Source organism: Canis aureus, chromosome X (assembly GCF_053574225.1).
Source record: "Canis aureus isolate CA01 chromosome X, VMU_Caureus_v.1.0, whole genome shotgun sequence".
Taxonomy (NCBI): domain Eukaryota; kingdom Metazoa; phylum Chordata; class Mammalia; order Carnivora; family Canidae; genus Canis; species Canis aureus.
In genome coordinates this window covers 67835146-67862146 of record NC_135649.1, presented here as the reverse complement: position 1 = coordinate 67862146, position 27001 = coordinate 67835146, and the positions used below count along the sequence as shown (strand labels likewise).

The 27001-nt window shown below is 40.9% G+C and overlaps 1 protein-coding gene across 6 annotated transcripts in view; it reads right to left on the bottom strand.

Annotated features, from left to right (window-relative positions):
* The window catches only part of HDAC8 (histone deacetylase 8), a 217495-nt gene that overhangs the window by 29957 nt on the left and 160537 nt on the right, over positions 1-27001 (bottom strand). For 5 of the 6 annotated variants that reach the window (XR_013375129.1, XM_077889834.1, XM_077889827.1 and 2 more), the window contains one exon: positions 492-597. The exons of the other annotated variant lie outside the window; for it this stretch is intronic. Coding sequence is in view for 3 of the 5 variants with exons in the window: in XM_077889834.1 (XP_077745960.1) it covers positions 492-597 (106 nt within the window). In the remaining 2 variants the exon portion in view is untranslated. Of the gene's footprint in view, positions 1-491; positions 598-27001 lie in introns of those variants that run through there. 6 annotated transcript variants of the gene reach the window in all.

The following is a 27001-nucleotide window of genomic DNA, read 5'->3' as shown; positions in this document are numbered from 1 at the left end:
TTTTGAGACACCTGGGTGGCTCAGCGGTTCAGTGTCTGCCTTCAGCTCAGGGTGTGATCCCGGGATCCAGGATCGAGTCCCATATTGGGCTCCCTGCATGGAGCCTGCTTCTCCCTCTGCCTGTGTCTCTGCCTCTCTTTCTCTCTCTCTCGAATAAATAAACGAAATCTTTAAAAAATAGGGTTTTACTGTTGCTCTTTTAAAAGGAAAAGGTTCCAGGGCACACTTTAGAACTGGTCTTTCACTGGAGGTGCCTAAAGGTAAACCTTTTATCCCGCTGAAGGTGACATTAACTAGCCAAATGACAATCCCATCAGAGTGGTCAGTGTGGAATTCCAACTACAAGCTATCAGGCCAAGAAGATGTTTCCCTTCTAAGTCAGTGAAATGATTAGCCACCAAAAGACAAATGGTATTTAGGGAAGCCCCCACTGATGGGCCACCACAAGCTGGGTGGCATGAGGAGGGCAAGACTTGAGGGGTGGTGCTCACCTTTGATGTAGTTGAGGATTTGCTGGACTCGGTGGGGCTCATTGCGGTCTGGCCGGCAGCTTGGCGTGATTTCCAACACATAATCAGGACCATATGCTGTGAAAAACTGTAAGGAAAAGGGAAAGGCCAAAAAAAAAAAAATGCTAAACCACAGAAAACCTCCAAATCGAACTACATACACACAGAAACAATCAAAAGAAAACCATCACTATTGACAAGGCAAGGGAGGCCCAGGTGAGTTGAGCAGGATGATGCAGCAGGCAGCCCTGTTCTTGTGGTACCATTTCTCTTGTTCAAAACCTGCAGTGACAGTTCACTGCTAAATTATTTAGCTTGTTGTTCAAGGTTCTCTCTGCTTAGGTCTTAACTTTTTTCTTTACCCTTAGTTCTTACTGCCTCTTGTTCTTTAGTCACACTGGCCTGCTCTGGGCTTTCCCAAATCACACCATGCTTTGTCACCCCTTAGGATTTTTGCCATTGCTCTTTGTTTGGGCTGCAAAGGCACTCCCCCCCCCCCCCCCCAATTCCTGCTGCTTGTGTAAAACCTCCTCATCCTTCTAGGCACAGCTCAAATGTCACCTCCTTCACAAAGCTGTCCCTTATTTTCTAACAACTCCCAGAATGTTCTGTTGGTACCTTTTTTTTGGCCCTTGTTCAACAAATAGTGCTTGCCTGCATATCACATGTGGGTCACTGTGCTGGTTGCTGAGGAGACTATGAAGATGGGCACGATCTCCTCTGGGATCCACTAAGTCTTCATAAGCACATTTTGCATTGGATAGAGGTTTTTCAAAAGTGACCTGATCTCCCTGCACTGGAATGTCAGCTCCTTGAGGGCAGGCAGCATTTATGTCTTATTCACATCCTAATCCTCACAGACTATGGCAGTTGCCTGTTAGTTTTGGTTGCCTTGAATTCCCTGACCCAGGAATGTCAAGCAAGTGTAGTTTCTCCAATTTTTCTTTCTCTGTAGTAGAGTTTATTTGTTTTTAAATTCAGGGAATCAAAATAAAGGTTTTTGGATTCTATTTCTAGCTCACTAGATGATTCCTTGTGACTTCTGGTAAGTCACAATATCTGATTCAGCTTCTCTATTAGGGCCCGCTTGGGGAAAAACACTCCACGACAAAGGGAATCATTCAATTGGGATAAGTCTTTGAATGAGAAGTATGCAAAACTACTATTTCAGTGTAGTTTTTAACAGAAATAGTATTTGTGCATAGTCTCTGGAGAGAGAGCATATGGTCCTTAACATTACATGCTTTCAATAGTGATACTGTTAGGCAGTAAATAAAACAGGGGGATTCAAATTCCATGGGGAAAATGGTAGACAGTGCATGAAAAAAGGGATCTGGATATGTGTCATGAATTTGAGAGAAGCCCAGGGTTATTGCATTTGCCACGAAATTATCCTTGTTCAGAGTCTGGAAGTATGTCTGGCACCATGGGAGAGGTTGTGGAAGATCTCTAAGGATTCTAAGAGTATCTTTATGGAATTCACGGGTAATTTGATGGGTAGATGGCTTTTGCACATCCATGATGGAAAACTCTACACACTTAATTTTAAGGAAAATGTCCAAGACTCTCTCAATGTTAATTATAATGCCTTTTTAAAAATGGATGGACATGGAAAGGAAAGAGGGGCCTTCCTGCTGGAGTAATTATGTTCTGATGCCTGAAGCTCTGAGTTCTGGAGATAGAAGAAGCCTTGAGTGGAGATCATCTTCACCAAACCCATATATGGAAAACACAAGAGGGGTTACCTGGGGGATACATTCAGAAACTAACCTCCTATTATGATCAAAGAAACTTGAGAAGTTTGTATTTTTAGTTAAGGAGGGCCCCTCAGTCCAAGTTCGAGGATCTCGTGGGCTTGGCTCTGGAAAAGAAGGTTTCAAACAGGTGTTGCCCTCTCTCCTTAGGCGACCTCTTTTCCTCCAAGGGGTGTCAAGTAGTACACTCATTTCACGGGTATGGAAAGACGGGTTTAGAGAGAGCAATAGAAGAAAGACAGATGCAATGCAGTAGCCACTCTGTGAGAGGACTCAAATCCCTAGCATCAAAGTGCTATAAAAATCAGAGGCAGGGGACGCCTGGGTGGCTCAGCGGTTGAGCTTCTGCCTTCGGATCAGGGCATGATCCTCGGATCCCGGATTGAGTTCCACTTTGGGCTCCCTATTAAGGAGCCTACTTCTCCCTCTGCCTATGTCTCTGCCTCTCTCTCTGTGTCGCTCATGAATAAATAAATCTTTAAAAAAAAATCAGAGGCAGGATGCCTCCCTGTATAGGAGGGGAGAATGTTCTGCTTCCATCTATGAAGGCAGAGGAACACTGTTGATCCTCCGTCACCAAGACATGTTGTGAGCGGTCTGTTTAGGGCTGAGTGTTTGAAACAATATGCCTGCACTGTGAATGCCTACAATGTGGTTACCCATACTCTACTGCTTTAGTTCCTTCTTTAACTAAGAGCACACAGTTGCAAGATGGTCAGCTGGGGCCAGAACTGACTCCTATGTAACAGAACTCAGTTTGACTGGGATTAAGGCTCTTGATCTGGCTGCATTAGCACCTGGCTTTAACTAACCCATTATTTACCCATTCTTTGCTGAGGCAGGCTGGTTGCAGGTAATAACCAAGCCTGGGTTCTTAGACATCTCTCCACCTTTGCCAATGAAATATTGTGCCCAGGTCCTGCTTATTGGCATTATTCTTAGCTAGGGGACATTGATGATTTAAGAAAGTCTCTGTTTTGTGATCAAGTTCAACATGGCAGCTGGCTGGTCCCAGACTTAGGAGGCTTTGTTTGGGGCCAAGGGAAGGGATGGGCACCTGGAAGGGAGAGGCTATATCTAAGGCAAAGGTGTTGCCCTATTTCCCCCTCTGTCTCTCTCATGGCATTTCTCTGTTTCTGTGTTATATCATGCTTTTATTTTGGCACTCGTTAACCCTTTTCTACTAGAGTTTGAACTCTGCAAAGGCAGAAACTTCTGTCATACATTCTTTGTAGAATTGAACTCAAGTCATCAAAGGTTCCCCTTAGACCTTTATTTTAAAGTTATGTTAAATGAAATTCATTCACAAAAGATTTAGCTGGCTGTTCAGTTAATTCTGTGGAATAATGCAAAGAGCCAACTCATGGTATTAACAGCTTTTCTGGACTCTTGAGGCAGCATGATGAGGTGGAAAGAGCACTGGCTTTAGAGTCAGACAGAGCTGGATGTTCTATCAGGATTTAGTCATGTGCCTCAGGCGAGCTGCTTAATCTCTCTTTTGTCATTGCTACCAGAGGAATGATAATAAATGCTGACCTGGCTGGGTTGTTAGAAACCACTGAAATGATATAAACAAAAGGGCCTAGCACAGGGCCCAGAACATAGTAGGACTTCAGTCAATGTGAATTCCCTTTTCCTGAGGCAAGAGGCCCTTACCTAACTGGTGCCTCACCCATGCCCTGGGGGATTTGGGGCCAACTACTCGGGATGGCTATGCAGAAAGAAGAATCTGTTCCTCCTGCTAGACAAAGCCCAGCAGCCCCAGCGTCCTCTCCACTTGCTTAAACGGTTAGCTCCACCTAGGGCCTGTGGAGAAACTGACTTCTCTCACCGTTTCCTGCCCTATGCTCCCGCCACTTGTTACCGGAGAGGTAGAAAGGAAATCTGATCGCATAAGGCAAAGGAGATAGTGGGGTGGAGGGATTTGGCCAGCACTAGAAATAGCTTGAGGCCCCACCCTGAAACTGCCCTGCAGCCCTGAAGAGGAAAGGAAATGGGCAGGCAGCAGTCCCATTCCCAGACAGGTGGAGCGGGGATAAAAGAGGCCAGCTGGCCTTCCAGTCAAAATGCTGACTTTGATCTCAGCAAAGGAAGGAGGGAAGTGCTAACCCTTCTCCACTGCTTCCCCTTTTCCCTCAGCACTCCTTTTGCTTTTTGAGTTTCAGTTTATACTTTTTTGAGGGGAACACAGTAGTAGGAAGGAGGCAAATGGAAAGTATGAAGTGGGGGTGAGGTATGGGAACTGAAGGTAATGGCGACTGTAGGGTAGTTGATCCTTTCTGGACTCAAAAGTCAATTAATAAAAAAATGAAATAGCTCAGTTCTCATTCAGGTCAGCCCAGCTCAAAGCACTTTTCTTCATCACTCCTTTCTAGCTATTGCTCATGCAATGCAAACAGTATATATACACTTAGATATTCAGTCAAGAAGATATTTAGAAGAAGTCTTAAATTTGCTTTTATTCCCTCATAATTCAATTTGGTCACAGGAAACCAAGCCATAGACCTGGAGCTGCCAATCCTTTTATCCTTCTTTCTTCCTACTATATGCTTGACCAAGTAAGTTCATGGGTTACAAAGACAGTAAGACGTGTTTAGTAGGAAGAGTTATTATAGAATAGTGTGATGAGAGGTACAACGATAAGACTAAAGATAAAAGTAAGAAAAACATTTATTAAAGGCTTATATGTATCAGGCACCTAAAGTGTCTCATCACTTTTTATAGACTGACTAACTTAGTTCTCACAACCAACCCATATGGGGGTACTATAATTATTTCCATTTTAAGATGAAGATTTGAAGTGCAGAATAGTCAGATAACTTGACAGAGGTCACACAGCATGTGTAGTGCTGAGGTTTGAACCCAGGTCATTCTGGAGATCAGCACTACCTATAGGAAGCCTTTAAATGACCTCAGGAGGGATCCCTGGGTGGCGCAGCGGTTTGGCGCCTGCCTTTGGCCCAGGGCGCGATCCTGGAGACCCGGGATCGAATCCCACATCAGGCTCCCGGTGCATGGAGCCTGCTTCTCCCTCTGCCTGTGTCTCTGCCTCTCTCTCTCTCTCTCTCTGTGACTATCATAAATAAATTAAAAAATAAAAATAAAAAAATAAAAAAAATATTAAAAAAAATAAAATAAATTACCTCAGGAAAATGATTGTGTAGGGGGGCGTAGTCTGCAAATAGGGTATGGTGGTTGGGAGGGAGGCATTCTCAAGAGAGCCTGGGCAAAGGCAAGGAGCATGGAACAGAATAGAACATTTTAGGCATTGAAATTAATCTGATATGGCTTGAGGGTAGGGCATAAGGAGAATTAGGACATGAGTCTGGGAAGGCAGGCATGAGTTTCACAGTAGGTGTTGCCCACTCCCCGCACTCAGGCATTTGGCCTTATTCTAGACTAGAAGGTTCATGAGGGCAGAACATTGTTTTGCTCCCTGCTGTATTGCCAGTTCCCAAAGCAGTGCTTGTGCCTAGTAGTTGGTAAATAACTATTTGTGGGATAAGGAAATGAAAACCTGGGGGAGTTTATAAATGAGGGAATGGATAGGTCACCTGTTTCCTTTAGAAGACTCATTGGCTACAGGGTGGAGAATGAAACAGCATTTGAGGGGAGAAATGCAAGTAGGGAGACCAGTGAGAAGGCTGGTATAGAGCCATGATGAGTGGTATCTGGGCATGAACCATAACATTTGTGGGAGGAATGGAGAGATTGAAAAACTGAAAAAATATCATCAATAGGACTGAACAATAAATTAGATGTGGAAAGTAAGAAAGAAGAGAGAGTCAAGGATTTCTTGACTTTGTAAGAAGTGCATTAATGAGATGAGGAGTACAGGCAGAGGACAAGGGCTTGTGGTAAGGTATATGTGTATATGGGGAGTTCAGCAGGAAGCATTTTGAGGGTCAGGATTCTAATGATATAGTGCTCTGGTATTTAGGGGACAGGTTGGGCCTATGATACAGGATACATTTTAGAGATTTGGGGGTTGTTAGTGACAAACAAATTGGATGAGAATTGCCGACAAATAGAATTGCCTTGGCTGGCAGGAGAGGCTTACTGCAGAGAGAGAAGGGAAGAGAAACAAAGAAAGAATCATGGAGAACAGCCAATACTTCAGAGGTGGACAGAGGGAGTGGGAACAGTTCTGGCGACAATTTGAGATATTACAGAGATATTAAGTAAAAGGAAGGCAGTCTTCTGAATTGTCCATGGGAAGCAGAACTTTGCTGTAGTCAAGTCAGTGGAGGGTGTGGACAAGGCCTGACTGGAGTGGACTGGAGAGTCAGAACAGGAGGAAGTGGAGATGAGAATGATGGTATGAATATACTTTTTATTTTAAGAGTTTGACATGGGGTAGGGCTGGGGTAAGGTGGATGATTTAAGATGAGAAGGTCTTAAGTATATTTATAGGCTGAAGAGAAGGGCCCATAGGATAGGAGTCGGAGGCAGCCTGATAGGGATTTAGAGTTAGTTATGTTTGTCTTTCTGGCCCCAGAGCTCCACAAGGGAAGAATACTGTTTTATTCATATTTATCTTACCTATAACTCCTAGCATAGGGCCTGGAAAATAACAGGTGCTCAATTCATGTTTGTTGAATGAAGAAGATAAAATGTGTTTGGGATTCCAAGAAAATTTGCATCCAGTAGAGAGAATTAGGGTCTTTTTTTTTTTTTTTTTGAGAATTAGGGTCTTGAAAGGGTGATTGCAAACTGGCAGGAATGGGATGGGCTGGGAGGTAGTCAGTGGAAGCAAGAGACTGCTGGACAAATCTGGGGACCAGCAAGGATTGTGGGTTAGCTGAAGTTGGCAAAGGAGAGCATGAGAGGCCTGAATCCCAGGTTGAGGAGACAGGACTTGCTGTAACAGGCACCGGGGCAGCCTCAGGATTAGATCTGTGCCTTAGGAAACCTGGGAGCAAGCATAGAAAGGCTGGTGACCAGTGTGGTAGCTTTTGCAATAGTTCAAGGGAGAGATAACAAGGGCTTGAACAAGGGTGATTGTTGTGGAGATGGAGAGAATGGGAAAGAGACATTGTAAAGGTAGACTCACCAGAACTTTTTTTTTATTGGTGTTCAATTTGCCAACATATAGCATAACACCCAGTGCTTATCCCATCAACTGCCTCCCTCAGTGCTTGTCACCCAGTCACCCCCACCCCCTCCCACCTCCCTTTCTACCACCCCTTGTTCGTTTCCCAGAGTTAGGAGTCTCTCATGTTCTGTCTCCCTTTCTGATATTTCCCACTCATTTTTTCTCCTTTCCCCTTTATTCCCTTTCACTATTTTTTATATTCCCCAAATGAATGAGACCATATAATGTTTGTCCTTCTCTGATTGACTTATTTCACTCAGCATAATACCCTCCAGTTCAATCCACGTAGAAGCAAATGGTGGGTATTTGTCGTCACCAGGACTTTTGTAATTGATTGGCTGGGGAGGAAAGGAGACAATGGAGAAGTCAAAGTTGACTCCCAGGTTTTGAGTCTGGCTGAGCTGGAGAATTCCTGTGCCACTGACAGAGCTGGGGTAAATTAGCATAAAGAGCTAGTATGGCTAGGGGAAGGCGATGTGATTGGGTTTAGTTGGGTTTGAGATTACAAGAGGGAATCTGGATCACTATGCCTAGCAGGCAGCTGAAGATGTGATGATGGTGTATGGAAGTGAGGTCATGGCTGAGGACTAACGTGGTAGGGGGATAAAAAGATCCAATGAATAGGCAAGAAAAGAACAGCTAGAGAGGAAGAAAGAGAACAGTAAAGTGAAATCTCACAGTCTTAGGGATGAGGAAGATGCTTAAAGGAATACTCTCCCATGGTATTCTCCCAGTATTCCTTTCTCCTAGTCGTTAGGGGAAACAGTTATACTGCTTCTAGCCAGCCCTCTTTTTATAATACTCCAAGCCCCTCTAAAATTTTTCATTGTTAACTCAAGGTTTGCCTTTTCCTAAAAATTAGACTTGATTCCACTAGGGTAAGCCTAAGGTCTGTGCCAATTCCTGTTTTTCTTTTTAAAGATTTTATTTATTTATTTATTTATTTATTTATTTATTTATTTATTTATGAGAGAGAGAGAGAGAGAGAGAGAGAGAGACAGCGCACCAGAGAGCACGCAAGCAAGGGGGAGGGGCAGGGGGGAGAAGCCGACTCTACCCAAGCAGGGAGCCCTATGCAATGCGGGGCTTGATCCTAGGACCCTGGGATCATGACCTGAGCAGAATGCAGACACTTAACTGACTGAGACGACCAGGACCCCCTGTGCCAATCCCTCTTATAGATCCCTGAGACTTTACTCTGCTTTCAGCTGGGGAAGTTGGCTGGTGACTGTGACGTGGGCCCTAACCAGGAAGAGCATTTCTTGTCCTGAATTACTCTGTGAACAGAACTCATCACAACCAGAATAACATAGCACCAGTGCTTTGAACCATAATATGGTCTTGTATGATGCTTCTCAGCCTTTCCTATATCGCCAATTACTCCATCAAAGAGCCTTGGCCCAACCATGATGGAAACAAAAAAGTTCTCCTTTCCCCAGAAAAAAATTCTGTTTACAGGAAATTCAGTTATTATATATATCATTTATGGTACATTTTAAGAACATAAAATTGCAGTGGTATTATTAGGGGTACATTTTATTGCCATGGCTTTATAACACAAACAAACAAAAATAATAACCCCATCAGCTGTTGGACTGAACTGGCAGGAAGCAGCACATCAAAGGCAATTGCTTGTAGACAGGGGAATGGGGAATTAGGAGTGTTCAGTGTATAACCAAGAGAGGTTAGGAAGATATGGCTGTTGGAGATAAGACGTTACCACGGTGGACATGAGGATGGAAACCAAGCATCCCATCTAGACTACATCTGTATTCCATCTGCATTCATCCCTTGGACACAGAGTTAGCACTTAAGAACTTTTTTAATGGGGGCAGCCCGGGTGGCTCAGCTGCTTAGTGCCGCCTTCAGCCCAGGGCGTGATCCTGGAGACCCAGGATTGAGTCTTACATCGGGCTCCCTTCATGGATCCTGCTCCTCCCTCTGCCTGTGTCTCTGCCTCCTTCTCTCCCTCTCCCCGTGTCTCTCACGAATAAATAAAATCTTTTTTTTTTTTTACGAATAAATAAAATCTTAAAAAAAAAGAACTGTTTTATGGTGAGGCTCCAGTGCCCAAAAATGTTTGAATGAATGAGTGAATGAATGAATACGCCATGGAAATAGTTTTATTATTCAGATGTTTTAATGGCATTTTAACTATTGGTATAGAAAACGTTTATTAAGCAAAATAATCAGGTAAACCGGGGGAATGTTAGCTTATTTGAACACCAATTCTGTTTAAACAAAGCATATGTCCAGTGTTAACTAGCCTTATTTCACTACCTAAAGTACTTATAGGCTTCATGAACACATATATATGACCCTTTAGTGTATTATTTATTCACTAAGGTCAATCCACAGTAATTTGTGTGTGTTATGTGGTTATGTGTATATGTGTGTTTGTGTTTGTGTGTGTTCTATTAGGTGCTGAGTAACAGATACAAACTTTAACCATGGCTTTGGACTTCCAGCCCAGTTGGGCTTTCCATTACACCATGAAGCAATCAGCATGGTTAAAAAAGTGAACTTTCTGGAGTATTACGGGATGAGCCCTAAATTTTTGCTCCACCGTTTACTAGCTGTATGGCCTTAGATAAGTTACCTGACTGTTGTGTCTTGCCTTTATTTGTAAAATGGGGACAATAACAGAATGTACCTTACAGAGTTGTTGTGACAATAAATGAATTAATTCATGTAAAGCACTTAGAACAGTGCCTGGAGCATAGTGAATGCTCAGTAAATGTTATTTAATGCTAGATCATAATATTATTTTATTGTGTTTTATCAACTGTGTAAAGAAACAGGAGTTCTGCATGTAGTGGACAGTAGCAAAATTAGATTTCTTTAAAAATGCCCCTTGAGACTGCATGAGGGTGAGTTCCAAAGAGCTTATTCTGTATCTACAAACCCTGAAATCAGGAAGAGGGCAGAGAGATCAAGAAGAGAAGGATACCCCCAAATGAAAGGGATTAAAAAATTAAATGGAAGAGAGGAGAAGGGAATGAGGAATTGGAAGTGGTGGGATTGAACAAGAAAGGCAGGGGGACAAAGGTGACAGAAAGGAGAAGAGATGAATATGGAGTACATTGTTGAGGGAAGGAAAGAGGTACAGAGGAGGTGGCAGAAGAGACAAGGATGGGTGGCTGCCACTTGACTAGGGTAGTTTCAGGGGTTTGGGAAAGGGTCTGGCCAAGACTAATACCTTCCCCACATCACTGCTGGTCCTCACATTTCCACTATTAGAGAGAATTCCTCCTTCAGAAATATGTGCAGGGCCAACTTTAGTTATACCATATGTCTCTGTTAATTAAATGAGTATTTTGGAAACAAGCCTACACATGAAGCTTTTTTTTTACATCAACTTTTCCTTAAGCCAAAGGTGGGAATGGAAGAGGGGAGAGTATAGAGATATTGCTTTACCTGGCTGGCTGCTGGACAAGTATTAAGATGACCTTGAAAATGGATTCTACTGGCAGATTGGTAAATGCTCCCTTGGCTTGATCTTTATACTACTCCAAGCAACTGCCCTCTGTCTATACTTTCATTCCTGAACTTATTCAAATTTCTCTCTTTTTCACCACCTGGACCACTTCATTTCTCAGACACTTTAGTCTACAGCTGTCTGTCTTCTTCCTCACATCTCCACTGAAATGTTTTATAGAAAAAGGATGACAAAGAGATTTCAGCTTGTTGGCAACTCTGATTGATAGGTAGTAGCTGCTTGGGGTACTGTGTTGGGAAGGGTTCTGAGGCTGTGTCTAGGTTCATCAAGAAAATTCCACAATCACTTTGTCATGTAATTCATGGGGGTACATGGTGTCAGTGTGGGGGCTGGGGAGATGTAGTCATATGTGTCCTATATTTGCTATACCTGCTTTAGGAGACCAAGAGTGACCTCCTAATTGCCAACCTATTGTCTTCTTTTCAGTTATCACTTATCCTATTTGATCTCTTTCCAGCACATGTCATCAACTACCCCCCTCATTTGTGGCATTATCTTCTCTTTTATCACCACCACTCTTCCTTCTCAGTCTCCTTCCCTGGGTCATCTTCCTTCACTTGTCTCTTAACAGGTGCCTTGGGTTTTGCTCTCAGCTTTTTCCCCTCTCTCTGCAAGAGTTTACACTTCTTGCTGTTGCTTTAATCACTTATATGCAGGAGATCCTACATCCATGGGTTCATTATTTATCCCCAGGCTCTGGCTTGCATTTATAACTGTCTGCTGGACATTTCTACCTGGAAAACTTGAATTCTTGGCATGTGATGCTTAATGCATTCCAAGTGGAGCAAATACAGTACTAGTCTTTCCAAAGAGAACGTTCATCTTCTCTTTTTGTTCACTCAGCACCATAGGTGAGTTCCATCATATAGTAAGTTCCTCAGCAAAAAGGTTTGAACTTACGACCGTCAATGGGTCAGTCTGCTTGTACTTAGTTTAGAGGCACAGGATTTTGTGCTTTCAAAATACCTAAGGTGATATGGGATTCAGGGATAGAGATTAGGGGATCTCATTTTTATGAGACATTCTCATTGTTTGATGAGTAATGATTTTTTCCCCTCTCCATTTGTCAGGTGAAAGAAAAAACCCATGTCTAACCATGTGCAAGAAGACAGAGTTTTTCTCAGGGGGCAGCTGGATAACTAGCAATATGTTTTGGTTACTGTTTGAAAACACTCACTGGTTATGTGTTTGGGTAGGATGCAGGGTGGGAGGTGCTGGGAAGACAATGATGAAGTAGACAATCCCTGGCCTTGAGGAGCTTACAGTCTAGTAGAGAAGGCAGACATCTAAAGGAGTAACTACAAGAAGATGAGAGTTAGAGGTGAATCATTTCTCTAGAGCTATGGAAACTCGAGTAGGAATTCTTAATTCTGAGTGTAGGGGATGGGTAATGGATAAGATTTCATGGGGGAGATTGGAAACTGAATTGGCCTTGAAAGATGAGTAAGATTTAAATAGGAGGGGAGAGAAGGTAAGAAAGGCAGAGGAAGAAGAATGAAGATATATTTTAGAAAAGTCATCACAAATTAATTTATGAGAAAGAACAGAGTACTGGGTCATAACCAGCACCAGCACAGCTCTGTAGGCAACTTTCTTGTCTTCTCTGTAAGCACATCTTCTCTTTGTGATGAGAATGATAGACTGATGGGCTTGGCAGAATCAGTGGAAAAGTCATGGATGGACTTGATACATCAGAGTAGGATTTGTCTCTGATATATCCATCGGAGTGGTTACTTGGGAGCAAATCAGGGTTGTATTTGCTTAGAACTGATTGATTCATTTGTTTTCTCATTCACTTGATACCAACATATCCTGAGCACTCCTGCGTACCAGGTTCTGGGCACAAAGAGATGAATGAGACCCAGCTTCTGCCCTCAAGGAGTAGATGGGGAGACAGCTGTGGAAACTCTAATTCTAATGCTTTGTGGTAAGTGCCATGATAGATGTGCAGGCAAGGAGCTCCTGAAGTACAGAGGGGAAGACAAAGCAAAGAAGTGCTCTCTGAGTCAGCCTCTAACTGATTTCTTGGTCTCCCCGCCCTCCTTAAGTTTTCTGTCAGAAATTCAGATCTGATCATGTCATTCCCCTTACCTAAAAAACTGGTTGCGGGGATCCCTGGATGGCTCAGTGGTTTAGCACCTCCTGCAGCCTGGGGCCTGATCCTGGAGACCCTGGGCTGAGTCCCACGTCAGGCTCCCTGAGTGGAGCCTGCTTCTCCCTCTGCCTGTGTCTCTCTGCCTCTCTCTCTCTCTCTCTCTCTGTGTCTATCATGAATAAATAAATAAAATATTTAAAAAAAAACTGTGATTGGCTCCCCACTGACTGTAGGGCCAAGTCCATACTCTAAAAGCAGGACATACAAAGGCCTTTACAGTCTGATCCAACTGACTTCTCAAGTCTTATACCATGGTCCACGCCATAATCCCTACACTGTAGCCACACTGAACTGTAGCCACTCTTCCCACTCCTCTTTATCTGATTGACTCTTCTGCTTCCCTTCAGCCCTTGCTAAATGTTGCTTCTCTCTTGTACAAGCCCCAACTCCTCCAGATGGAGCAAGTTCCCCCTCTGGATTCCCACAGCTCATTGTGAACTTCTCTATTCTGGCACTTATCACATTGGAGTGTAATTGTTTGTTTATATGCCTGTTTCCCACTCTGGGCAGTGTTCTCCTTAAGGTTGGGAACTGGGCTTTATTCTTTTCTTCATCCTTGAAATGTGGTATGGGCCTGGTACATAGTAGGTGCTCCATACATCTTTGCTGAGTGAATGAATGACTCTGACATGTAGCCACTTGGGCCCAGTCGTCAGCAGCTGGCATTACTTGACTTGAGAGATGCATAAAAAACGAAGGGCAGCCAGAGTAGCTGAAAAACAGGCGGCTCTCGTGACATCATGAAAAATACAAAACTGGAGAAGGCTGAGACAATGCTCCCACTCAGCCTTTTAACAAATGACTCTCCCTTCTAAGCAGCCCCTTTTTGTCTCCCTCCCATTCACTTTCAAAAACCCAGTCATTGAAATGATTCTAATTATTCATGGTCAGTGGCATATCCAGGAAACTTAGTTTACAAGCAATTAAAATACACTAAAATAGATTTATGCAGGTTGAACCTGATCCTGCTGGAAAGAAGGGAGTAAATGACTTATATCTTGGAGGGGTATTTGCTTCCTGAGATTGGTCTTTATCACTCTATCTACTGTGCTAGTTTGGTGCTAACATGGCAAACATCTGGAGGTCATTCTTAAGGCGACTGTGCTGTGAACAGTACAAGGAGCCTATAGACTGCGTGCTTAACCTCAGTCAGATGTCCCATGAATGAGTGAGCTGCCTCTACTCACATCCACCCCAATATGAAGGAAAGGCTGGCTCAGCCGCAGGCAGCTCTGGGCAGTAGAAAAGCTCCCAGCAATGTGATTGGGAGTTTGGTTTCCAATCATTGGAACCACTTGGAATCACTTAACCCCTCAAGGCTCAGTCTCCACATTGGTAAAATGGGAACACAAATATTTGCCCTGCCAGCTTTAAAGGGCTGTTTATGAGGATCAATGGAAAAAATTTTGTGAAAAGTTCTAGAGGCCAGACCAATGGAGGGGGTTTCACTTTGATTACAAAAACTGTAACTTGGGGCTGTTGGGTCCCTTCAATGCTCTAGATGTGGCTAACGTTCTTCAGCAAATTAATAAAGGTATACTGTGACTCATCCCCAATAGTTTATGTAAGAGTTCACAGAAGGATGATTCATTACCTTGCCATACTTAGACCAGCACTGTTTTTTTTTAAGTTTATTTATTTATTTTTTAGTAATCTCTACACCCAATGTGGGGCTCAAACCCACGACTCCAAGATCATCTTGACTTGCATCAAGATCAAGAGTTGCATGCTCTTCCCACTGAGACATCCAGGTGCCCCAAACCAACAGTGTTTTAATGTCCCTCTAATGAAGATGGCAGTCAGCAGCTAAACACACAGGCCATTTGGTTGAGAACAGACATAGGGCAACAAAGGCCTAGCACATGGAGTCCAGGTGTCCTCAGAGATTTTGTACTATCCTTCCCCACAGCAGGCCCTGCTTCCTTGGGTTTGATTCTAGGAGGAAAAAAGGACTCCTTTTGTTTTCTGAGAAGCTTAGAGCATATAGTTAAACCATTCAGTAGGCCAGTGTGATCGGTGCAAAATTTAGAATGAACAAATTGAAACGGCGTATTTTGGCATCAATTTTTAAGTTAAATGCAAAGGAACAAAAAAGCCAAAAGATTGCCACAAAAGCAGGGCGGGGAAGCAAAGGTCTTGGCAAATCAGTAAACTAGAGTGATGGTCCATCTGGAAGTTTGACTTTAAATTATTAAGGCCTTGAGATACATTAATGGAAAGTCGTTGACCTTCCATCTGCAAAAGGGTCCTGGATTCCTTCATGCTCTGTTGCATTGTCCTGTCTTTCTGTTCTCTTTGGAAACAATGCTCGGCCCTCCCTTCTCAGCTTAGACCATTTCTATTCAGGTTTCGAGACTCAGAAATGTAACATCTTTGAAGTCTTTGTGGACTTCCCAAAGGTGAAGTTCCTTATTCCCTCCTCTGTGCTTATGCAAGGCCTTTAATAGTCCTCTGGCTTTCTTTCTTTCTTTCTTTCTTTCTTTCTTTCTTTCTTTCTTTCTTTCTTTCTTTCTGATAGGCACGCAGTGAGAGAGAGGCAGAGACACAGGCAGAGGGAGAGGCAGGCTCCATGCACCGGGAGCCCGACGTGGGATTCGATCCCGGGGCCTCCAGAATCGCGCCCTGGGCCAAAGGCAGGTGCCAAACCGCTGCGCCACCCAGGGATCCCAGTCCTCTGGCTTTCTCTGGCATATTTGTTCACATGCCCTTCTTCCACATTAGACTGTGGGTGCAGCTCTCAGAAGCAAGAAGCCCATGGTAGCTTTACTTAGCACAGAGCAGGGCACAAAGATGGCTCTCATTCAAGGCTGGCTGAACAAATGAGCATTTGAGCTTACACGCACTGAATTCATTTATTGGATCTGCACAGGACCCCAAGGGAACGCTCATTAGGCAAAGATTTGATATGGTATACATGCTTCTTCCACACTGGTTTGCCTGATTAGTGACTGCCTTGGTGTTGGCGGGCAGCAAGAAACCCACTGGCAGGGGCAGCCTGAGAATGTACCAGGGTCTGGGAGGCTTTCTGGTCCAGGCTATTGGCTTGGTTTCCACAGCCTGCAAACGCGAGCTGGAAAAGTATGGTTCTCCACTCCCATCCCTCAACTCTCATGTGCTTGCTTCTCAGGAAGTTGCCCAGCAGCATCATTTAGTACATTTGAAAATTGAAAATGCACCCATTAGCAGAGAAGAATGCTCATCGACAGAGCCTGACCTGGCCTTGGCTCCCACAGAAGCTCCAGCTCAATAGCCACAGCCTCTGGTTCTCTTGGTTCTGCTAATGGTGAACTCAGTGACTTTGGACACATTGACTTATCTCACATTCCCTATCCCCCAAATGGGGAGAATAATGAAGATGTTGCATGCACTGAGTCAATAAGAAGTTTGACTGAGATCTCTGTGGACAGGGAAAGCAGCAGTTGATGCTGGCAGAGCCTGCAGGGTTTTGTTGTTTTGCTGGTTTCTGTTTGTAAGTGTGAATCATTCTGCCTCAAGCTCAGATATGCAGCCTGTGGAGGGTAAGAGAGGAAGGACAGGCAGGCACCTTTGGCCTGGGCTACAGGGAAACCAGTGAACACAGAGTAGAAAGGATGGGATGGAATGGGAGGAGAGGGGTTGGGATAAGAGGGGACAGGATGGAACTGGATGAGATAGATGCTTAGCTGCTGGCTTGCAGACAGCTGGTCTCCTGCTCCCTGGTAGGGACTAGGAGCAACAAGTTCTGATGTCTGTGCGTACTGGAGCAGTTTTGAATGGAAATCAAATAAAACTCATGACAAAGTCAATCTGACACATCTTTAATGATACACCTAATGATTATTGTGCTGTACTGTAATTAGGCATAATGGAAAGCAGCTCCCAGGAATGACTGTAATTATGATTATATTTACACAGCTGAATCAAATATTTCTGAGGTCAGTCAGGATGGGAATGGGGTTTGGAGTTGTCTGGATAGGAGGCAGAGCAGAAGGCTAGTTTCAAGGCATTTCTCTGACTCTCCTTTTGCTCCCCTCCTCATCTCACTCTGAGGTCTCACTACATCTCACTACATCCTTTATTGGGGAACAAAGATCTGATGAGGGGTTTGGATGGCTTGCTCCTTCCTCTAGCAAGGGAGAGGCCACCCTGAAGCATCTAGGGTTAGAAAATCTGGGATGTTCAGAGAGGCTTTGGGCTGAGTAGTCCTGACTCTTCTAGGCCTGAAGTTCTACCAAGTGGCCTTAACACTAAAAAGTATATGCCTAAAGTATGGGCCATGTTTGGATCCTGATTTGAACAAATCCATACAGAAAGTATTTTTGAGATAATTGGGTAAAACTCAACAGTGACTGGTATCAGATGATATTAAGGAATTAGTAATTTTGTTGAGTTTGGTATTGGTGTTGTAGTTATGTTAAGAAAAGGTCCTTTTGGAGAAACATATGGAAATATTTATAGGCCAGCAATTGTGGAATGGTATAGTACTAGGGATTTGCTTTAAAATACTTCAATAAGGGGATCCCTGGGTGGCGCAGCGGTTTGGCGCCTGCCTTTGGCCCAGGGCGCGATCCTGGAGACTCTGGATCGAGTCCCACGTCGGGCTCCCTGCATGGAGCCTGCTTCTCCCTCTGCCTGTGTCTCTGCCTCTCTCTTTCTCTCTCTGTGACTATCATAAAAAAAATACTTCAATAAAAAATGGGGAATAGGAAAAATAAGAATGGCAGAATGTTGATAATTGTTGAACCTGGGTGATGGGTACATGGCGGGGGTGGGGGTGTGTGTGTCATTATACTCTTCTCTCTACTGTGTATGTTTGAAAGTTCCCAGAACAAAATGCTTAAAGAAATCACATAACCTAGATTGCTCTGGCAGGATTCATACATTAGTGAAAATTAGTTTGATCATGCTAACAACACACAGCAGATGCCGCAGGTGGGTATAGGCAGGGATTGGGAATGAGACGTTTGGATGGGCAGAGCCAGGAGAGTGGGCAGATGTATGTTGGAACATGGGCCATTGTCAAGGAGTGTGAAGTCCTGGCGGGGTGGAGAAATGTATGCAAGAGAATAGGGAATCTGAATGGTCTGGGCACATACAGTCTGAAAGTTCTGGGAGAGAAGGCAGGAAGTGAAAGAAGAGAGGAGACAGAGTGTGATAGATGCTCATGTCCATGTGTTAGGTCATCCACTAGCCTATAAGTTCCTGGGGTTGGACCTGTCTTCCCCACAGCTCCCAGGACCTTAGTTTATTTATTTCACTGATTCATTTACTTAAGAATGTTTATTGGGTGCCCCCTATAACCAGGCAATACAAATGTGTGCATTTGGTAGGCAAAGGAGATAGAGCAGCTCACATTCCAGTGGAAGAGACAGACAGTACATAAACAACAAGAATGAATATGCTTCCTAGCAGAACATCAGAGACTTGGGGAGCATCCTTACCTTAAATTAAATGCTGGGGAAGGAGAAGTGCTAGTGTGTGCTCAGATACTATAGGGAAAAGTGGGATCAGTATACTTGGATATGTATTAAACTGGATGATGATGATAATCATATTCACACTCAAAATTTATTTCAGGGATTCTGGAGCCAGACGACCTGAATTTTAATTTTGGCTCTGCCATTTGATAGCTGTGTGGTTTTGGGCAGGTTACTTACACTACCTGTGCCTCAGTTTTCTCATCTGGAAAATGGGGATGATGATAACACTATGTATTAAAATGAGATAAAGTTCTCAAAGCACCTAGAATAGTACCTGGCATACAGTAAATGATATATAAGGGTTTGCTATTATTATTTATTACTGTGAGCCAGTGACTGTGCTAAATGCTTTATTTACTCATTCATGTATATTTAACACAAGCCAGTGCTAGGCCCAAGAGAAAGAATGCTATTATGGAGTTTATATTTGACGTAACTTTATTCTCACACGATATGAGAGAGGTCCTGTGCATATCCCCATTATAGAAAGATGAAAAGTGAGGCTTAAACCTGTTAAGTCACTTGTCCAAGATCACAGAGCTCATGGTTGAATGTTAGGATTCTATCTCTGATCTGTATGACTCCAAAAACCATTGCTGTAGAACTAGGAATTGGAAAACTATGGCCCTTAGGCCAAATCTATCCTTCTATTTTTCCCCTTGAGGATATAATTCACCCTTTTAGAATACACAATTTAGATATTCAAAAGTAGTCTTTTTTTCCAAGATTATGCAACCATAACCACTAATTCTGAAATATTTTCACCATTCCAGAAAAAAAAAGCCATGTATTCATGAAGCATTCATTTCCCCGTCTCCTTGGCCCTACCAATTACTATTATACTTCCTATCTCTATGGATTTGCCTATTCTGGATATTTATTATAAATAGAATCATATAACACATAGTCTTTTGTGTCTGGCTTCTTTCACTTAATGTGATGTTTCAAGATTCATCCACATTGTAGTATCTATCAGTCATTTGTTCCTCTTTATGGCTGAATAATATTCCACTGTATAGATATACATTTGTTAATCCACTCATCAGTTGATGAACATTGAGCTGTTTCTACATTCTGGCCATTATAAATAATGCTGCTATGAAATTTTGTAAGTTTTTGTGTGAACATACATGGATAAACATCCAGAACTAAAATATCCGGGTCATTTGATAACTTTATGTTTAACTTTGTGAACTGCCAGGCTATTTTCCAAAGAGGCTACACCATTTTACATTCCCATCAATAATGTACAAAGTTCCCAATTTCTTCACATCCTTGCAAACACTTGCTATTGTCTGTCTTTTTGATTATAGTTATCCTAGTAAGAGTGGAGTGGCATCTCATAGCAGTTCTGATTTGCATTTCTTTAATGACTAGTGATTTTAACATTTCTTCATTTGTTTATTGGCCATTTGTATGTCTTCTTTGCAGAAATGTTGATTCATATCATTTTGCCCATTTTTAAATTGTATTATTTTGTTTTTTAGTATTGAGTTTGTATGAGTTTTTAAAATGCATTCTGGATACAAGTCTCTTATCAGTCCTATGATTTGCAAGTATTTTCTCCCATTCTTTGGGTTGTTTTTTCACTTTCTTGATAGTGTTCTTTGAAACACAGAGGTATTTAATTTTGATGAAGTCCAGTTTATGTTTTTTCTTTCTTTTTTCCTGTGGTAAAAGCACAATTATCTGTATTTTTCCCCCTTTGGTAGCTTGGGCATTTGGTGTCATATTAAAGAAGCTAATTCAAGGTTATGAAGATTTACACCTACATTTCTTCAAAGAGTATTATAGTTTTAGCTTTCACATTTAGGTCTTTGTTCCATTTTGAGTTAATTTTTTGTATATGGTGTGAGGCAAGAGTCCAATTTCATTCTTTTGCATGTAGATATCTAGTTACCCCTGCAGCATTCATTGGAAAGACTATTATTTTCTCATTGAGTGGTCTTGGGACCCTTGTCAAAAATCAATTGACCATAGATATAGAGGTTTATTTCTGGACTCTCATTTCAACTCCTTTGATCTACAGATCTCTCTGTATGCCAGCACCACTGGCTTGACTATTTTAAGTTTTGAAATCAGGAAACATAAAACCTCTAACTGTGTTGTTCTTTTTTTTTTTTTCCTTTCTTTTTTTTTTTTTTAAATTTTTATTTATTTATGATAGTCACACAGAGAGAGCGAGAGAGGCAGAGACACAGGCAGAGGGAGAAACAGGCTCCATGCACCGGGAGCCCGATGTGGGATTCGATCCCGGGTCTCCAGGATCGTGCCCTGGGCCAAAGGCAGGCGCTAAACCGCTGCGCCACCCAGGGATCCCTGTGTTGTTCTTTTATTAAGATTGTTTTAGATATTCTGGGTCTCTTGCATTTCCATATGAATTTTAGGATCAATTTGTTAATTTCTCAAAAAGAAACTAGCTGGGATTTTTATAGGGATTATGTTGAATCGATAGATCAATTTTGGGTGTGTTGTTATTTTAAGAATGTTAAATCTTCCAATCCATGAACACAAGATATATTTCTATCCAACCGTGTCTTGTAGTTTTCAGTGTACAAGTTTTGCATTTCTTCTATTTAATTTATTTATAAGTATTTCTTTTTTTAAAAAAGATTTTATTTATTTATTCATGAGAGACACAGAGAGAGAGAGAGAGGCAGAGACACAGGCAGAGGGAGAAGCAGGCTCCATGTAGGGAGCTCGACATGGGACTCAATCCTGGGTCTCCAGGATCACGCCCTGGGCTGAAGGTGGCACTAAACCGCTGAGCCACCCAGGCTGCCCTATTTCATTCTTTTTAGTGCTATTGTAATAGGCATTGTTTTCTTAATTACATTTTTGGATTGTTCATTGCTAACCTATGAAGATAAAATTGATTTTTGTATATCGATCTCTTAGCTAGTAAACTTGCTGAATTCATTTTTTAAAAAAGGCTCATTTTTAAAAACTTTATTTTTTTAAAGATTTGATTTATTTATTTTAGAGAGACAGAGAGTGTGAGCATGTAGGTGAGGGGCAGAGGGAGAGAATCTCAAGCAGACTCCTCGCTGAGTGCATAGCCCAACAGGGGGCTTGATCTCATGACCAGAGATCTTGACCTGAGCCAAAACCAAGAATTGGACACTTAACTGACTGAATCACCTAAGTGCCCCTAAGAAAGGCTTAATTGTTTTAGAGCAGATTTAGATTGACAGTAAAACTGAGAGGAAGGTACAGAGATTTCCCGAGTACCTATTGCCTCCACACATACATGGCTTGGCTCATTATTGCCTCCACACATACATGGATGGCTTGGCTCATTACTGGAGTGGTACATTTGTTATAATTGATAATAAACTTACATCATTATTATCCAACTGTCCATAGTTTACTGTAGGGTTCATTCTTGATGTACATTTTACAGATTTGGACAAATGTAACATGACATATATTCATCATTATAGTATCTTACAGAGTATTTTCACTGCCCTAAAGATCCTCTGTGCTCTGCCTATTCATTAACTCCTGATGTTTTTATGGTTTTCATACTTTTTCATTTTCTAGAATGTCATATAGTTGGAAGTATACAGTATATAGTCATTTCAGACTGCTTCTTTCACTTGGTAATATACACTTAAGTTTCCTCCAAGTCTTTTCATGATTTGATAGTTCATTTCTTTTTAGCACTGAATAACATTCCATTGTTTTGATGTACCACAGTTTATCCATTCCCCCACTGAAGGACATCTTGGTTGCTTCCAAGTTTTGGCAATTATGAATAAAACTGCTCTAGATATCTGTGCACAGGTTTTTATGTGGACATAAATTTTCAATTCCTACTGGTAAATACCAAGGAGTACAACTGCTGGATCATTTGGTAAGAGTATTTAATTTTGTAAGAAACTGTCAAACTGTCTTCCAAAGTGGCTGTACCATTTTACATTCCCACCAGCAATGAATGAGATTTCCTGTTGCTCCACACCCTCTCTAGTATTTGGTGTTGTCAGTGTTCTGGATTTTGGCCATATGGATGAATTTTTTAGCTCCAATATTTTTGTGGATAACTTAGGATTTTTTTATATAAAAAATCATGTAAAAATCATGTAATCTGCAAATAGCAGCTTTACTTTTTTCTTTCCTATCTGGGTGCCTTTTATTTATTTTTCTCCAATTGCCCTGGCTAAAACTTCTAGAAAAATATTGAATATAAGTGGCAAGAGTGGACCTTCTTGTCTTGTTCCTGATCTTAGGAGGAAAGTTTTCTACGTTTTAAGTATTAAGTATGATATTAGATGTAGATTTTTCAGATACCCTTTATCAGGTTGAGGAAGTTCCTTTCTATTTCTAATTTATTGAGTGTTTTTTTTATGATGAAAGGGTATAGGAATTTGTCAAATGATTTTTCTTGTGTCTACTGAGGTGATCATAGCTTTGGTTTTTTATTCTACGGATATGGTGGTATATTTCATTAATTTTCAGGTGTGATAACAACTTTGCATTTCTGGAATAAATTGTACTCAGTCATGGTTATGATCATATATATATATATATATATATATATATATATATATATATATTGAATGCGGGTGGGAGGAGGGGCAGAGGGAAAGGGAGAAAAATCCCAAGCAGACTTCCGGCTGAGCATGGAGCCTGACAGGGGGCTCGGTCCCACAACCTCAAGATCATGACCTGAGCCAAAATCAAGAGTTGGAGGCTTAATTGACTGGGCCACCCAGGTGCCCCTCCTCTTCTATTTTTTTACTTTTATTTTTAAAAATTAAATTAAATTAAATTAATTTGATAGAGGGAGAGAGAGAGCACAAAAGCAGGGAGAGGGGCAAAGAGAGAGGGAGAAGTAGGTTTCCTGCTGAGCAGGGAGCTTGATGCAGGGCTCATCCTAAGACCTTGGGATCAGGACCTGAGCTGAAGGCAGACACTTAACCAACTGAGTTACCTAGGCTCCCTCTGTTCTATTTTTTTTTTTAAATGAAGGATTGGTATTAAGTCTTTGAATGTTTGGTAAAATTAACCAGCAAAATCATATATGCCTGGAGTCTTCTTTGTGGGATTAAAAATATCTATGTATTAATTCAATCTTTTTTACTTGTTATAGGTCTCTTCAGATTTTCTATTTTTTTTCTTGAGTTAGTTTCTGTGGTATGTCACTTTCTAGGAATATGTCCATTATATCTAGGTTATATAATTTGTTTAATTTGTTGGCATACAGTGTTCATAGTATTCCCTTATACTCCTTTTTACTTCTGTATGGTTGGTAGTAACGTTCCCATTCTCATTTCTGATTTTAATAATTTGGGTATTTTCTATTTTTTCTTGGTCTACCAACTGTTTGTCAATTTTGGTGATCTTTACAAATAATCTATTTTTGGTTTCATTGATTTTTCTGTATTGTTTTTCTATTTATTCTTAATTTTTGCTCTGATTTTTATGATTTCCTTTCTTCTGCTTGCTTTGAGTTTAATTTGCTCTTCTAGTTTCTAAAGGTGGAAATTTAGATTATTATTAATTTTTAAAAGTTTTTTATTTATTTGAGAGAGAGAGAGAAAAAGAGAGAGAGAGAGAGAGTTAGTTCAAACAGGGGAAGGGGCAGAGGGACAAGCATACTCCCTGCTGAGTGAGGAGCCCCATGTAGGGCTCAATCCTAGGACCCTGAGATCATGACCTGAGCTGAAACCAAGAGTCAGACACTTAACTGACTGAGCCACCCAGGCACTCCATGATATTTTCTTTTTCCTAACATACATAATCACAACTATGAATTTCTTTTAAAGCATTGTTTTCACTGCATTCAATAACTTTTGGCATGTTTTGGTTGATCCATTTTGAAGTCTTTCCTAACTTTCTTTAACCCATTGGTTATTTAGGAGTGTGTTGTTTTCCACATATTTGAGAATTTCTCTAATTTTCTTCTTTTATTGATTTCTAATTTCATTTCTTTCCATCTACTTTCATTCCAAAGTACTTTGTATGATTTCAATTCTTTTAAGTTTATTGAGACATTATTTTGTAGTCTAACATATGTTCTGTCCTGGAAAATGTTCCATGTGCAATAATCTATTCTGCTATTGTTGGGTAGCATGTTCTATACATGCCTATTAGGTCCAGTTGGTTTAGTGTTGCACAAGTTTTTGATTTCCTTGTTGATCTTATGTCTAGTTGAAAATGGAGTACTGGGATCCCTGGGTGGCGCAGCGGTTTGGCGCCTGCCTTTGGCCCAGGGCGCGATCCTGGAGACCCAGGATCGAATCCCACATCGGGCTCCCGGTGCATGGAGCCTGCTTCTCCCTCTGCCTGTGTCTCTGCCTCTCTCTCTCTCTGTGACTATCATAAATAAATAAAAATTAAAAAAAAAAGAAAATGGAGTACTGATATCTCCAACTATTACTGTTGAATTGTTTATTTCTTCCATTAATTCTTCAATTTTTACTTCATGTATTTTGGGGCTCTGTTATTAGGTGCATACATATATTTATAATTGTTATGTTTTCCTGACACTTGACACTTATACCATCATAAAATGTCTTTCATTGTCTCTAGTAACAATTTTTGTTTTACAGTCCATTTTGTCTCATATTAGTATGGCCACCCTGCTGTCTTTTGATTATTGTGTGTATAATATATCTTTGCTCGTGTTTTTACTTTCAATCTATGTGTGACTTTGAATTTAAACTATTTCTCTTACAGACAATATATAGTTGGATCATGTTTTATAAATCCATTTTGCCAATCTCGGACTTAATTGGAGTGTTTAATTCATTTACATTTAATGCAGTTACTGTTAAGCATTGTTTATGTATGCTATTGCTATTTGTTTTCTAGATTTTATGATTTTTTGTTTCTCTATTTCTCCATTACTGCCTTTAAAAAAATTAAATACATATCTTTTCCTGTGCCATTTTAGTTTCTTTGTTGTTTTAAATAGATTTAAATGTTTGTGCGTGTGTGTGCGTGCGCTTTTTCCTTAGTGGTTGACCTGGGGATTACAATTAACATCTTAGCTTTTAACAATCTAGTTTGATTTAACACCAACTTAATTTTGGTATTATACAAATACTTTACTACTATACTGTTCCGTTCCCATACCACCCCTTTATGCTATTATCATACAAATTAAATCTTTATACATTGTATATTTATCAAAAGCAGATTTACAATTATTGCTACAGGCAGTTGCTTTTAAAAGCATATAGGGGAAAATTACAGATAAAAAATACACTTGTACTTTTATATTTACCTATGTAGTGACTCTTAACTGGAGATCTTTATTTTTCATATAGATTCAAATTACTAGTGTCCTTCAGGATTCTGTTTAGTATTTCTTGTAGAGCAGGTTAAATATTTTTTGTAGCATTAAATTCTCTCAGTGTTTATCTGTGAATGTCTTAATTTCTCCTTCATTTTTGTTGAATAGTTTTGCCAGATATAGAAGTCTTGGTTGATGAGTTTTTTTTTCTTTCAGCACTTTGAATATCTGGCTTCCATGGTTTCTGATCAGAAGTTAGCGCTTAATCTTATTGAGGACTCCTTGTACATGATGAGTCTTCTCTTGCTTCTTTCAAGTTCTCTCTGTCTTTGTCTTTGGGCAGTTATGATGTGTTTCAGTGTGGATATCTTTGAGTTTATCCTACTTTGAATTTGTTGAGCTTCTTGGGTGTATTGATCAATGTCTTTCAACAAATTTGGAAAGTTTTGGGTTATTTATTTCTTCAAACATCCTCCTTTCCTTATGGGATTCCTGCTGTGTATATGTTGGTACACTTGATAGTGTCACACAGGTCTCTGAAGTTCTGTTAATTTTTCTTTATTATTTTTACTTTAAGCTCTTCAGACTGGATAATATCAATTGACCTGTTTTCAAATTTGCTAATTCTGTCTTCTGCCTGCTCAAATCTGCTGAACTCCTTTAGTGAATTTTTCATTTCAATTACTGTACTTTTCAACTCTAGAATTAGCATTTTTATTTTATTTTATTTTATAATTTTTGTGTGTTGGTATTCTTTGGTGAGAAATTATTCTCATACTATTTTTAATTCTTTGTACATATTTTATCTTATTTATTTATTTTTGTATATTTTTTCCTGGAGTTCGATTTGCCAACATATAGTATAACACCCAGTGCTCATCCTGTCAAGTGCCCCCCTCAGTGCCTGTCACCTTTGTACATATTTTAAAGTAGCTTATTTAAAGTCCTTGTCTAGTAAGTCCAACGTGTAGACATTCTTTGGGATGGTTTATGTTAATTAATGTTTTCAGTCTATTGACCATTCTTTCTTGTTTCTTTACATCTCTTTAATTTTTGTTGAAAAGTGGAAAATTAAAATGATATAGTGTGGTAACTCTGGATATCCAATTCTTTCCCTCCCTAGGGTTTGTAGTTGTTGCTGGTGGTATTTATTTGCTTAGTGACTTTTCCAAATTAATTCTATAAAGTTTGTATTCTATGTAATGTGTGGCCACTGAAGTCTCTATTTGGTTAGCTTAACATTCAGCTAATGGTTGGACAGAGATGTCCTGAAATGCCTGTAAGTCTCCC